Source organism: Manis pentadactyla, chromosome 13 (assembly GCF_030020395.1).
Source record: "Manis pentadactyla isolate mManPen7 chromosome 13, mManPen7.hap1, whole genome shotgun sequence".
NCBI lineage: Eukaryota > Metazoa > Chordata > Mammalia > Pholidota > Manidae > Manis > Manis pentadactyla.
Genome location: NC_080031.1, coordinates 59158513 through 59174036, shown reverse-complemented (window position 1 = coordinate 59174036; position 15524 = coordinate 59158513). Strand labels below are relative to the sequence as shown.

General features: G+C 43.5%; 1 protein-coding gene across 1 annotated transcript in view; it reads right to left on the bottom strand.

The window, feature by feature from the left end:
- Positions 1-8034: 8034 nt before the first annotated feature.
- The window catches only part of CBY3 (chibby family member 3), a 32128-nt gene continuing 24638 nt past the window's right edge, over positions 8035-15524 (bottom strand). The window contains 3 exon segments of the mRNA XM_057490493.1: positions 8035-8133; positions 8135-8339; positions 8342-8482. Of these exon segments, the coding sequence (XP_057346476.1) occupies positions 8049-8133; positions 8135-8339; positions 8342-8482 (431 nt within the window). The 3' untranslated portion in view covers positions 8035-8048.

The window sequence follows — 15524 nt, the reverse complement described above, 5'->3', positions numbered from 1 at the left end:
CTTGTTCTATTGATGGTGTCTTTTGCTGTACAGAAGCTTTTCAGCTTAATATAGTCCCACTTACTCATTTTTGCTGTTGTTTTCCTTGCCCGGGGAGATATGTTCAAGAAGAGGTCACTCATGTTTATGTCTAAGAGGTTTTTGCCTATGTTTTCTTCCAAGAGTTTAATGGTTTCATGGCTTACATTCAGGTCTTTGATCCATTTTGAGTTTACTTTTGTATATGGGGTTAGACAATGGTCCAGTTTCATTCTCCTACATGTAGCTGTCCAGTTTTGCCAGCACCACCTGTTGAAGAGACTGTCATTTCGCCATTGTATGTCCATGGCTCCTTTATCAAATATTAATTGACCATATATGTCTGGGTTAATGTCTGGATTCTCTAGTCTGTTCCATTGGTCTGTGGCTCTGCTCTTGTGCCAGTACCAAATTGTCTTGATTACTATGGCTTTATAGTAGAGCTTGAAGTTGGGGAGTGAGATCCCCCCTACTTTATTCTTCTTTCTCAGGATTGCTTTGGCTATTCGGGGTCTTTGGTGTTTCCATATGAATTTTTGAATTATTTGTTCCAGTTCATTGAAGAATGTTGCTGGTAGTTTCATAGGGATTGCATCAAATCTGTATATTGCTTTGGGCAGGATGGCCATTTTGACGATATTAATTCTTCCTAGCCACGAGCATGGGATGAGTTTCCATCTGTTAGTGTCCCCTTTAATTTCTCTTAAGAGTGACTTGTAGTTTTCAGAGTATAAGTCTTTCACTTCTTTGGTTAGGTTTATTCCTAGGTATTTTATTTTTTTGGATGCAATTGTGAATGGAGTTGTTTTCCTGATTTCTCTTTCTGTTGGTTCATTGTTAGTATATAGGAAAGCCACAGATTTCTGTGTGTTGATTTTGTATCCTGCAACTTTGCTGTATTCCGATATCAGTTCTAGTAGTTTTGGGGTGGAGTCTTTAGGGTTTTTTATGTACAGTATCATGTCATCTGCAAATAGTGACAGTTTAACTTCTTCTTTACCAATCTGGATTCCTTGTATTTCTTTATTTTGTCTGATTGCCGTGGCTAGGACCTCCAGTACTATGTTAAATAACAGTGGAGAGAGTGGGCATCCCTGTCTAGTTCCCGATCTCAGAGGAAATGCTTTCAGCTTCTCGCTGTTCAATATAATGTTGGCTGTGGGTTTATCATAGATGGCCTTTATTATGTTGAGGTACTTGCCCTCTATTCCCATTTTGCTGAGAGTTTTTATCATGAATGGATGTTGAACTTTGTCAAATGCTTTTTCAGCATCTATGGAGATGATCATGTGGTTTTTGTCTTTCTTTTTGTTGATGTGGTGGATGATGTTGATGGACTTTCGAATGTTGTACCATCCTTGCTTCCCTGGGATGAATCCCACTTGGTCATGGTGTATGATCCTTTTGATGTATTTTTGAATTCGGTTTGCTAATATTTTGTTGAGTATTTTTGCATCTACATTCATCAGGGATATTGGTCTGTAGTTTTCTTTTTTGGTGGGGTCTTTGCCTGGTTTTGGTATTAGGGTGATGTTAGCTTCATAGAATGAGTTTGGGAGTATCCCCTCCTCCTCTATTTTTTGGAAAACTTTAAGGAGAATGGGTATTATGTCTTCCCTGTATGTCTGATAAAATTCCGAGGTAAATCCATCTGGCCCGGGGGTTTTGTTCTTTGGTAGTTTTTTGATTACCGCTTCAATTTCGTTGCTGGTAATTGGTCTGTTTAGATTTTCTGTTTCTTCCTGGGTCAATCTTGGAAGGTTATATTTTTCTAGGAAGTTGTCCATTTCTCCTAGGTTTCCCAGCTTGTTAGCATACAGGTTTTCATAGTATTCTCCAATAATTCTTTGCATTTCCGTGGGGTCCGTCGTGATTTTTCCTTTCTCGTTTCTGATACTGTTGATTTGTGTTGACTCTCTTTTCTTCTTAATAAGTCTGGCTAGAGGCTTATCTATTTTGTTTATTTTCTCAAAGAACCAGCTCTTGGTTTCATTGATTTTTGCTATTGTTTTATTCTTCTCAATTTTATTTATTTCTTCTCTGATCTTTATTATGTCCCTCCTTCTGCTGACCTTAGGCCTCATTCGTTCTTCTTTTTCCAATTTCGATAATTGTGACATTAGACCATTCATTTGGGGTTGCTCTTCCTTTTTTAAATATGCTTGGATTGCTATATACTTTCCTCTTAAGACTGCTTTTGCTGTGTCCCACAGAAGTTGGGCCTTAGTGTTGTTGTTGTCATTTGTTTCCATATATTGCTGGATCTCCATTTTGATTTGGTCATTGATCCATTGATTATTTAGGAGCGTGTTGTTAAGCCTCCATGTGTTTGTGAGCCTCTTTGCTTTCTTTGTACAGTTTATTTCTAGTTTTATGCCTTTGTGGTCTAAAAAGTTGGTTGGTAGGATTTCAATCTTTTGGAATTTTCTGAGGCTCTTTTTGTGGCCTAGTATGTGGTCTATTCTGGAGAATGTTCCATGTGCACTTGAGAAGAATGTATATCCCGCTGCTTTTGGATGTAGAGTTCTATAGATGTCTATTAGGTCCATCTGCTCTACTGTGTTGTTCAGTGCTTCCGTGTCCTTACTTATTTTCTGCCCGGTGGATCTATCCTTTGGGGTGAGTGGTGTGTTGAAGTCTCCTAGAATGAATGCATTGCAGTCTATATCCCCCTTTAGTTCCGTTAGTATTTGTTTCACATATGCTGGTGCTCCTGTGTTGGGTGCATATATATTTAGAATGGTTATATCCTCTTGTTTGACTGAGCCCTTTATCATTATGTAGTGTCCTTCTTTATCTCTTGTTACTTTCTTTGTTTTGAAGTCTATTTTGTCTGATATTAGTACTGCAACCCCTGCTTTCTTCTCACTGTTGTTTGCTTGAAATATGTTTTCCCATCCCTTGACTTTTAGTCTGTACATGTCTTTGGGTTTGAGGTGAGTTTCTTGTAAGCAGCATATAGATGGGTCTTGCTTTTTTATCCATTCTGTTAGTCTGTGTCTTTTGATTGGTGCATTCAACCCATTAACATTTAGGGTGACTATTGAAAGATATGTACTTATTGCCATTGCAGGCTTTAAATTCGTGGTTACCAAAGGTTCAAGGTTAGCCTCTTTAGTATCTTACTGCCTAACTTAGCTCGCTTATTGAGCTGTTATATACACTGTCTGGAGATTCTTTTCTTCTCTCCCTTCTTGTTCCTCCTCCTCGATTCTTCATATGTTGGGTGTTTTGTGCTGTGCTCTTTCTAGGAGTGCTCCCATCTAGAGCAGTCCCTGTAAGATGTTCTGTAGAGGTGGTTTGTGGAAAGCAAATTCCCTCAGCTTTTGTTTGTCTGGGAATTGTTTAATCCCACCGTCATATTTGAATGATAGTCGTGCTGGATACAGTATCCTTGGTTCAAGGCCCTTCTGTTTCATTGTATTAAATATATCATGCCATTCTCTTCTGGCCTGTAGGGTTTCTGTTGAGAAATCTGACGTTAGCCTGATGGGTTTCCCTTTATAGGTGACCTTTTTCTCTCTAGCTGCCTTTAACACTCTTTCCTTGTCCTTGATCTTTGCCATTTTAATTATTATGTGTCTTGGTGTTGCCCTTCTTGGATCCTTTCTGTTGGGGGTTCTGTGTATTTCCGTGGTCTGTTCGATTACTTCCTCCCCCAGTGTGGGGAAGTTTTCAGCAATTATTTCTTCTAAGATACTTTCCATCTCTTTTCCTCTCTCTTCTTCTTCTGGGACCCCTATAATACGGATATTGTTCCTTTTAGATTGGTCACACAGTTCTCTTAATATTGTTTCATTCCTGGAGATCCTTTTGTCTCTCTCTATGTCAGCTTCTATGCGTTCCTGTTCTCTGGTTTCAATTCCATCAATGGCCTCTTGCATCCTATCCATTCTGCTTATAAACCCTTCCAGAGTTTGTTTCATTTCTGCGATCTCCTTTCTGGCATCTGTGATCTCCCTCCGGACTTCATCCCATTTCTCTTGCATATTTCTCTGCATCTCTGTCAGCATGTTTATGATTTTTATTTTGAATTCTTTTTCAGGGAGACTGGTTAGGTCTGTCTCCTTCTCTGGTGTTGTCTCTGTGATCTTTGTCTGCCTGTAGCTTTGCCTTTTCATGGTGATAGGAATAGTCTGCAGAACTTGGACGAGTGACGGCTGGAAGGACTTCCTTTCTTGTTGGTTTGTGGCCCTCCTCTCCTGGGAGAACAGCGACCTCTAGTGGCTTGTGCTGTGCAGCTGCGCGCAGACAGGGTTTCTGCTTCCTGCCCGGCTGCTATGGAGTTAATCTCCGCTGTTGCTGTGGGCGTGGCCTGGCTCGGGCAGCTACTCCAAAGGGTGGAGTCGCGTTGGAGCAGGAGCGGCCGGGAGGGTATTTATCTCCGTAAGGGGCCTCCCTGCTCCCTGCAGCCCAGGGGTTAGGGTGCCCAGAGATCCCGGATTCCCTACCTCTGGATTAAGTGACCCGCCCTGCCCCTTTAAGACTTCCAAAAAGCACCCACCAAAACAAAACAACGCCCACCAAAAAAAAAAAAGAAAAAAAAATTTTTTAATTAAAAAAAAAAAAAGGTGGTCGTTCGTTTTTCTTTATTCTCCAGTGCCAGCCTCAGGCCTCTGCTCACCGGTCTTTCTGCCCTGTTTCCCTAGTATTGGGGTCCCTATCCCTTTAAGACTTCCAAAAAGCGCTCGCCAAAACAAAACAGCAAAAAAGCAAAAAAAAATGGTCGCGCGCTTTTCTTATGTCCTCTGTCGCCCAGCCTCCAGTGCCTGCTCACTGTTCTTGCTGCCCTGTTTTCCTAGTATCGAGCGCCCTGCACTCTGGCCCGGATGGCTGGGGCTGGGTGTTCGGCAGTCCTGGGCTCCGTCTCCCTCCCGCTTTGCCTGCTCTTCTCCCGCCGGGAGCTGGGGGGAGGGGCGCTCGGCTCCCGCGGGGCCGGGGCTTGTATCTTACCCCCTTTGTGAGGCACTGGGTTCTCTCAGGTGCAGATGTGGTCTGGATATTGTCCTGTGTCCTCTGGTCTTTATTCTAGGAAGGGTTGTCTTTGTTATATTTTCATAGATATATGTTGTTTTGGGAGGAGATTTCCGCTGCTCTACTCACGCCGCCATCTTCCGCCCCTCCCCGACCCTTTTTGTTTAACACTGATTTGCCTTCTGATCCATCCCCACTAGCTTCTTATCTCCCATACTTCTCGCTGTTGCGACACTTCCTCAGGGAGCATGCAGACCAGGTCCTACCTCAGCCTGCCTCGCTTTCCAGCTCAACACCTGCTGAAGTCCTCCAACCAGGAGATCAGGTCTTTTTTTTTTTTTTTTTTTTTTTTTTTTTTTAGATCAGGTCTTGTTAAAAGAACTCCAACCAAAATCTCTCCAACCTCGCTGGACCGGCCCATACATGGTGATACTCACTACACCCTCGGCAACTAAACTGCTCGGGCATCCTTCTTGGTATCACTTGTCCAGGCTCAAACAGGTGCCCAGACATGATGATTGGGTGTCTTGTGAGGTGGGTCCTCTTAAGCTGCGGGTTAGACGTGTCAAGTGCAACCAGCCAGATGAATAGCCCGGTGGTCTCCAGGCAGAGCTACTCTGCATGGAAGTTTAAGCTCCAACTAGCTCTTCCTCACAGAGCCGAAGCCCAAGAAGTAGGCACCCAGTTACCCACGTGTGGGTTGTAAGGCACCAGTTCAAATACCGGTACACACAGACATCTTAAACACTTTCTCAAACCCAACTCTGTGCTTTCTGTATGACCAAATCTCTCATACATGTACTTTCCAGTCCGAAATGTATGGGGGATGTCATCCTGAATTAGACACATGTAGAGTTCATGCAGTAGGGGATACAACAAGAGGAGTCTCTGACAACATGTTCACAAGAATACAGGATAAGCTATACATTACCATTAGTGACCCATGAGATCAATGCTGGGAGAAAGGAGTACAGGGCAAGCTACACGATAGTTACCAAGCCTCCCCACAGGGCACAGTTTACTCTTGATTGCTCCATGTGTTTTCAGGTTCCTTCAAACAGTGCATGGCAGAAATATCACACATAAAGGTCAATCAACTGTTGCTGCACAAGTGCTCGCCCCTCCCGACTGAGCATCCGGCCATCAACCAGCCTTAAAACCCCCCACGTCGCCCCCCCCTCAGCCGGAAGTAGCCAGATCGAGTTGGCGTCCATTATAACCAAAAGGCTGGAATGTAAGGCTGGAGGCACTGGAGGGAGGAGTGAGCACGTTGGACACCGATGGCGTGCCAAAGTCCCTGGCTGTTGCCCCCTCCCAAACTGAAAAATGTGCCTTGGGCTAGCCAATCCTCACGCCACTGTAAATCTAAGATCTGCCTCCCCCTACCTTCTTTAAAAACTTGCTGCCTGTCTACTTACGCGTGACTTCCCCAGCCTCTATTTCTGTAGACTGGGAAACATTGCCCGGGAACTGCGCTCAAATAAACTACCTGGCCTTTTGTTGCCTCTCTTCGCCTGCTTATTTCAGTTGGAATTTAACTTATAGGGAGTAGGTCAGGGCTGCAGATCTCACAGATGTGCTTAGTGTAGGAGAGGCTGTCTTAGTTCAGCTTGTTGCCCTCCAGGAAGGGATGTCCTCCTTGCAGGCCGATCTGAGCTGTTCTAGCTCTTTAAGGGATCAGGTCCTGGAGGAGGCTCCCGTACTCAGCCAAGACTCCTCTGTGGCTGAGTGCTCAGGGCACAGGCACACAGTGTCCTGGGAATGAGCAGCATCTGAAGCCTTCTCCTTGGCTCCCGCCATCACTGCTGCCGGGTCCACCCACCCAAAAGTATTCTTCAGTGGAGTGTTTAATGACATATTTGTGTTGCTTTGCTGCTTTAATAAACAAGGTTACATTTATATCCAAAGTACCAGTTCAGTAATCCCTAGTCTACTCGTGAAAGCAAGTTAGGCTGAAGCAGAGCGTCCACTTCCTCAAAGGTTCACATGGCAAAGGTTCTCATAGCCCTCGGGAAATGGGTCACAGGCCTAAGGATTCCAGTTTGGGGCAGATGCCAAAATGGCCCATCTACATTCCAAGGGAAAGTTTGCAGATTGAAATGACCTGAGCCATCACCCTTGTGGTGCAGCAAATTCACTCACCGACAGAAAGCACTCTGCCAGACCTTTACAAAGTACCCTGCATGTGGTACTTTGTATATGGTACCTGTATATGGTATACCTGCATATGGGCTCTGCCCATGCCCCAGGGGAGAACACCGATCTGGAACGAGATCCAAATTAGACACCTACAGGAGGAAGGGACCGAGATGACCAGGAGGTGACAGCCACAATTCAGATCAAGGAACTGCTGCTGGGTATGGGCACAGTGATGGTCCAGGGTGGCCAAGTTTTCAAGAGAACACACACACAGTGCTCACTCACTGTATTCTTAAACGTTGGCAACAAATTTTAAATGGGTCAAGCAAATCCTATCCGGGTACACAGAGCAGTTGTTTGTACCTAGGTCTGACCCCTCATCCTCTGGAGAGAATGAGGCCTGTAAAAGAGCGTCGCCAAAAGCCACACAGCCAGGTGGGAAAGGCAGAGCCCAACGGTTCCAGAAAGCTTCTCTCAGGAAACGGTTTCCAGATCATAAAATACACTTACCCTCCACCCAGGCTGAAACCCCTCCAGGGACGCGCCTCAAGGCCAGGCAGGCCAAGAACAAGGTCGCAGTCCCGCCCTTCCCTGCCCACCGCACTGCACCCAAGGTTTCACTGCCTCCAGGACTTTGTCCATCCCCAGTGCCAAGAATGTCACAGCCTGCCACCTCCTACGATCCTCGCCCCCGGGGCACTGCAGGTTGCAAGCCTGGCTCCCACTCCACGTTCCCAAGGGGCAGCACACACCCCTTCCTCCACCACCCTATCCAGCCTCCGGTGACCGGCTGCCGGCACCTGGCGCGCCCCACAGCTGCTGGAGCCTAGCCCCGGCCAGCCCCTGTGAGGTGCCACGAATGTGCTGGGACGCCGGAGAGGAGCGAGGCGCACGTGTGCCGCACGGGCTTTATTGCATCACCGCGACTCCAGAGCGCGTGGCTCCACCGGAAGCCCGCAGCCTGCACCTTCGCACTTACCCATCTTCCCCTGCCAAGCGCATTGCGGCTCCCGGGCTGGCCTGGTTGTCCAGCCTGCTGCCCCTCAGGTGCAGGTGCACGGTGCTCTCAGTGAACATGTCCATGAGCAGTTCCTGCTGCAGCTTCAGGTAGTTGTTCTCCTCCAGGAGCACCTGGCTCTTGGCCCACCGCACCTGCACCTTCCAGTCTGAGATGGTTGATGAGGACCACGGCGGCCTCGACCGCACCAGCGGCCCTCAGCCGTCCACTGGCCACTGCAGAACATGAAAGCCTTGTTGCTGAGGTGTGTGCACGGCGTGCTGTAGTTGAGGCCCAGCTTGGTCTGGCGCGTCCGATGGTCCAGAAGGTAGTGAAAGGGCAAGCTCCTGGACTCTACCTCAGCCAATCAGGACCGGGTTCTGGTTCAGCTCCTGGACTTTACCTCAGCCAATCAGTACCGGGTTCTACTTCAGCCAATTGGAACCTGGATCCTATTTCAGCCAATCAGAGCTTGGTCTCTCTCTCTCCTCCAGTCAGCAAAAAGTGCACCCACCACCCCTAGACTCTGCAAATTGACCAAAGCCATGACCTATCACCCCACCAACTACCCCCAGGCCCAGCCAATCAGCCAGGGCCATGACCATCACCACACAAACTGCCCTAGAAACCCATAAAACCTTTGTTCTTGGAAAACTCGCTCTCTCTCTGGCACCTGGTCACTGCGTTGGCACGGGTGTGAGATTGAGCTCTAGCTAGCTCGAATAAAGGCTCTTTGCTTTTGCATCCGTGTTGGCTCCTTGGTGGTCTCCTTGGGATGCACGACTTCGGGCACAACATTTGGGGGCTCGTCCAGGATCCCGGAGACTCCCAGGACTCCCGACCCAGGGGGCCTAGTGCCGGTTGGTGAGTGCACTCAGTTATCTGTCTGTCTTTGTCTACCTGTGTCTCACTCTGTCTCACTCTGTCTTTGTCTATCAGTGTCTCACTGTTTTTTTTTTAGATAACTATTTTTTATTGAAGGGTAGTTGACGCACAGTATTACATTACATTAGTTTCAAGTGTACAACACAGTGATAAAACATTTATATACATAATTCTACGTTCCAGCTATCACCCTACCAAGCTGTTACAATATCTTGACTATATTCCTTATGCTATACATTACAGCCCGGTTATTTATTTTACTATTGGAAGTCTGTCCTTTTTGTGTGTGTGTGTGTGTGTGTGTGTGTGTGAGGGCATCTCTCATATTTATTGATCAAATGGTTGTTAACGACAATAAAATTCTGTATAGGGCAGTCAATGCTCAATGCACAATCATTAATCCACCCCAAGCCTAATTTTCGTCAGTCTCCAATCTTCTGAGGCATAACAAACAAGTTCTTACATGGAGAACAAATTCTTACATAATGAAAAAGTTACATAGTGAACAGTACAAGGGCAGTCATCACAGAAATTTTGGTTTTGTTCATGCATTATGAACTATAAACAGTCAGTTCAAATATGAATACTCATTTGATTTTTATACTTGATTTATATGTGGATACCACATTTCTCTCTTTATTATTATTATTTTTAATAAAATGCTGAAGTGGTAGGTAGATACAAGATAAAGGTAGAAAACATAGTTTAGTGTTGTAAGAGAGCAAATGTAGATGATCAGGTGTGTGCCTGTAGACTATGTGTTAATCCAAGCTAGACAAGGGCAATAAAACATAAATGTATGCAGATTTCTCTCAGAACGGGGGGGTGAGGTTCTAAGCCTCACCTCTGTTGATCCCCAATTTCTCACCTGATGACCCCCCTGCGACTGTGCCTGTCTTAGGTTGTTCCTCCCTTGAGGAATCTTACCCGTCTCTGGCTAACCAGTCATCTTCCGGGGCCATACAGGGAAATGTAAAGTTGGTAAGTGAGAGAGAAGCCTTATTGTTTGAAATGGTTAGCTTTTTATTTCTTTGCATATTTATGCCCTGTAGCTTCTATGCCCAGCATTTGTCTTGAGGTATCTTTACCACTTGGAAGAATTATGATACTCGGTAAATTTGATATGAGGCACGAATTCTATTTAAGGGTTGTAATTAGGAAGGAAGAAGAAAAGCTATAGAAGTAGCAGGTGGAAGAAAACATGGGAAGATTGATTATTTCTTTGACATATCTTCTTGTAGAGTAACTTCAGCATGTATAGGTTTTAAACTACTAATTAAATTGCGCACACACATTAACATAATAGGAGTATAGTTACATAACCAAAGCATATCTGTAATTACCAGCCATCTCCAGTGAAACCAAGAAAACCAGTTAGGCACCTTAGGCATTTGTGAAAACTTATCTATGATATGGTGGATATTGTCCAACTGAACATGAACAGTTTGAGAGAAATCAGACAAATTAAAACAACCCATTCCTGGGGAACGTTCACATCCCTTATGTTCTTTTAACAGTAAATAGTCTGTAGTTGTAAGATTTTGGAGCGCTACAATTTGCACTTCTCCTAATTCTTGGTTGAGTTCCAACAGTATACATCCAGTCAAATTTGTTGTTTTACTGTATGCACAGGCCAGCTTAGATATCTCCTTCATTCCCATGGCAAGTCCGGGAGCTGGTGGGATGAGTGCATCTACAGCTGTAGCAGTGCGTGGATCTTTGTTGGGGTTTTTTGATGATCATCTTCTGGCATGAGTCTTCCAGAGACTGCTGATGTTGGAAGTTCTCTTTCATATCGTATCTTAGTTCATTTTCAGGGTAGCCCAATTAGGCTTTGATCTTCTGTATAAACGCAAACAGACCCTTTGCCTACACTTTTATATGCCCTTTATACCCTTGTGTAGAACTCATTGGAGGTTACCACACAGGAACTGCCCTTTTTTTTGTTTGTTTGTTTTGTTTTGTTTTGTTTTTGGTATCACTAATCTACACTTGCATGACGAATATTATGTTTACTAGGCTCTCCCCTATACCGGATCTCCCCTATAAACACCTTTACAGTCACTGTCCATCAGCATAGCAAAATGTTGTAGAATCACTACTTGCCTTCTCTGTGTTGTACAGCCCTCCCTTTTCTCCTACCCCCCCATGCATGCTAATCTTAATACCCCCCTACTTCTCCCCCACCCCTTATCCCTCCCTACCCACCCACCCTCCCCAGTCCCTTTCCCTTTGGTACCTGTTAGTCTATTCTTGAGTTCTGTGATTCTGGTGCTGTTTTGTTCCTTTAGTTTTTCCTTTGTTCTTATATTCCACAGATGAGTGAAATCATTTGGTATTTCTCTTTCTCTGCTTGGCTTGTTTCACTGAGCGTAATACCCTCCAGCTCCATCCATGTTGCTGCAAATGGTTGGATTTGCCCTTTTCTTATGGCTGAGTAGTATTCCATTGTGTATATGTACCACTTCTTCTTTATCCATTCATCTATCGATGGACATTTAGGTTGCTTCCAATTCTTGGCTATTGTAAATAGTGCTGCGATAAACATACGGGTGCACTGATCTTTCTCATACTTGATTGCTGCATTCTTAGGGTAAATTCTTAGGAGTGCAATTCCTGGGTCAAATGGTAAGTCTGTTTTGAGCACTTTGATGTACCTCCATACTGCTTTCCACAATGGTTGAACTAACTTACATTCCCACCAGCAATGTAGGAGGGTTCCCCTTTCTCCACAGCCTCGCCAACATTTGTTGTTGTTTGTCTTTTGGATGGCAGCCATCCTTACTGGTGTGAGGTGATACCTCATTGTAGTTTTAATTTGCATTTCTCTGATAATTAGCGATGTGGAGCATCTTTTCATGTGTCTGTTGGCCATCTGTATTTCTTTTTTGGAGAACTGTGTGTTCAGTTCCTCTGCCCATTTTTTAATTGGGTTATTTGTATTTTGTTTGTTGAGGCGTGTGAGCTCCCTATATATTCTGGACATCAATCCTTTATCGGATGTGTCATTTTCAAATATATTCTCCCATACTGTAGGGATCCTTCTTGTTCTATTGATGGTGTCTTTTGCTGTACAGAAGCTTTTCAGCTTAATATAGTCCCACTTACTCATTTTTGCTGTTGTTTTCCTTGCCCGGGGAGATATGTTCAAGAAGAGGTCACTCATGTTTATGTCTAAGAGGTTTTTGCCTATGTTTTCTTCCAAGAGTTTAATGGTTTCATGGCTTACATTCAGGTCTTTGATCCATTTTGAGTTTACTTTTGTATATGGGGTTAGACAATGGTCCAGTTTCATTCTCCTACATGTAGCTGTCCAGTTTTGCCAGCACCACCTGTTGAAGAGACTGTCATTTCGCCATTGTATGTCCATGGCTCCTTTATCAAATATTAATTGACCATATATGTCTGGGTTAATGTCTGGATTCTCTAGTCTGTTCCATTGGTCTGTGGCTCTGCTTTTGTGCCAGTACCAAATTGTCTTGATTACTATGGCTTTATAGTAGAGCTTGAAGTTGGGGAGTGAGATCCCCCCTACTTTATTCTTCTTTCTCAGGATTGCTTTGGCTATTCGGGGTCTTTGGTGTTTCCATATGAATTTTTGAATTATTTGTTCCAGTTCATTGAAGAATGTTGCTGGTAGTTTCATAGGGATTGCATCAAATCTGTATATTGCTTTGGGCAGGATGGCCATTTTGACGATATTAATTCTTCCTAGCCACGAGCATGGGATGAGTTTCCATCTGTTAGTGTCCCCTTTAATTTCTCTTAAGAGTGACTTGTAGTTTTCAGAGTATAAGTCTTTCACTTCTTTGGTTAGGTTTATTCCTAGGTATTTTATTTTTTTGGATGCAATTGTGAATGGAGTTGTTTTCCTGATTTCTCTTTCTGTTGGTTCATTGTTAGTATATAGGAAAGCCACAGATTTCTGTGTGTTGATTTTGTATCCTGCAACTTTGCTGTATTCCGATATCAGTTCTAGTAGTTTTGGGGTGGAGTCTTTAGGGTTTTTTATGTACAGTATCATGTCATCTGCAAATAGTGACAGTTTAACTTCTTCTTTACCAATCTGGATTCCTTGTATTTCTTTATTTTGTCTGATTGCCATGGCTAGGACCTCCAGTACTATGTTAAATAACAGTGGAGAGAGTGGGCATCCCTGTCTAGTTCCCGATCTCAGAGGAAATGCTTTCAGCTTCTCGCTGTTCAATATAATGTTGGCTGTGGGTTTATCATAGATGGCCTTTATTATGTTGAGGTACTTGCCCTCTATTCCCATTTTGCTGAGAGTTTTTATCATGAATGGATGTTGAACTTTGTCAAATGCTTTTTCAGCATCTATGGAGATGATCATGTGGTTTTTGTCTTTCTTTTTGTTGATGTGGTGGATGATGTTGATGGACTTTCGAATGTTGTACCATCCTTGCTTCCCTGGGATGAATCCCACTTGGTCATGGTGTATGATCCTTTTGATGTATTTTTGAATTCGGTTTGCTAATATTTTGTTGAGTATTTTTGCATCTACGTTCATCAGGGATATTGGTCTGTAGTTTTCTTTTTTGGTGGGGTCTTTGCCTGGTTTTGGTATTAGGGTGATGTTAGCTTCATAGAATGAGTTTGGGAGTATCCCCTCCTCCTCTATTTTTTGGAAAACTTTAAGGAGAATGGGTATTATGTCTTCCCTGTATGTCTGATAAAATTCCGAGGTAAATCCATCTGGCCCGGGGGTTTTGTTCTTTGGTAGTTTTTTGATTACCGCTTCAATTTCGTTGCTGGTAATTGGTCTGTTTAGATTTTCTGTTTCTTCCTGGGTCAATCTTGGAAGGTTATATTTTTCTAGGAAGTTGTCCATTTCTCCTAGGTTTCCCAGCTTGTTAGCATACAGGTTTTCATAGTATTCTCCAATAATTCTTTGCATTTCCGTGGGGTCCGTCGTGATTTTTCCTTTCTCGTTTCTGATACTGTTGATTTGTGTTGACTCTCCTTTCTTCTTAATAAGTCTGGCTAGAGGCTTATCTATTTTGTTTATTTTCTCAAAGAACCAGCTCTTGGTTTCATTGATTTTTGCTATTGTTTTATTCTTCTCAATTTTATTTATTTCTTCTCTGATCTTTATTATGTCCCTCCTTCTGCTGACCTTAGGCCTCATTCGTTCTTCTTTTTCCAATTTCGATAATTGTGACATTAGACCATTCATTTGGGATTGCTCTTCCTTTTTTAAATATGCTTGGATTGCTATATACTTTCCTCTTAAGACTGCTTTTGCTGTGTCCCACAGAAGTTGGGCCTTAGTGTTGTTGTTGTCATTTGTTTCCATATATTGCTGGATCTCCATTTTGATTTGGTCATTGATCCATTGATTATTTAGGAGCGTGTTGTTAAGCCTCCATGTGTTTGTGAGCCTCTTTGCTTTCTTTGTACAGTTTATTTCTAGTTTTATGCCTTTGTGGTCTAAAAAGTTGGTTGGTAGGATTTCAATCTTTTGGAATTTTCTGAGGCTCTTTTTGTGGCCTAGTATGTGGTCTATTCTGGAGAATGTTCCATGTGCACTTGAGAAGAATGTATATCCCGCTGCTTTTGGATGTAGAGTTCTATAGATGTCTATTAGGTCCATCTGCTCTACTGTGTTGTTCAGTGCTTCCGTGTCCTTACTTATTTTCTGCCCGGTGGATCTATCCTTTGGGGTGAGTGGTGTGTTGAAGTCTCCTAGAATGAATGCATTGCAGTCTATATCCCCCTTTAGTTCCGTTAGTATTTGTTTCACATATGCTGCTGCTCCTGTGTTGGGTGCATATATATTTAGAATGGTTATATCCTCTTGTTTGACTGAGCCCTTTATCATTATGTAGTGTCCTTCTTTATCTCTTGTTACTTTCTTTGTTTTGAAGTCTATTTTGTCTGATATTAGTACTGCAAACCCTGCTTTCTTCTCACTGTTGTTTGCTTGAAATATGTTTTCCCATCCCTTGACTTTTAGTCTGTACATGTCTTTGGGTTTGAGGTGAGTTTCTTGTAAGCAGCATATAGATGGGTCTTGCTTTTTTATCCATTCTGTTAGTCTGTGTCTTTTGATTGGTGCATTCAACCCATTAACATTTAGGGTGACTATTGAAAGATATGTACTTATTGCCATTGCAGGTTTTAAATTCGTGGTTACCAAAGGTTCAAGGTTAGCCTCTTTAGTATCTTACTGCCTGATTAGCTCGCTTATTGAGCTGTTATATACACTGTCTGGAGATTCTTTTCTTCTCTCCCTTCTTGTTCCTCCTCCTCTATTCTTCATATGTTGGGTGTTTTGTGCTGTGCTCTTTCTAGGAGTGCTCCCATCTAGAGCAGTCCCTGTAAGATGTTCTGTAGAAGTGGTTTGTGGAAAGCAAATTCCCTCAGCTTTTGTTTGTCTGGGAATTGTTTAATCCCACCGTCATATTTGAATGATAGTCGTGCTGGATACAGTATCCTTGGTTCAAGGCCCTTCTGTTTCATTGTATTAAATATATCATGCCATTCTCTTCTG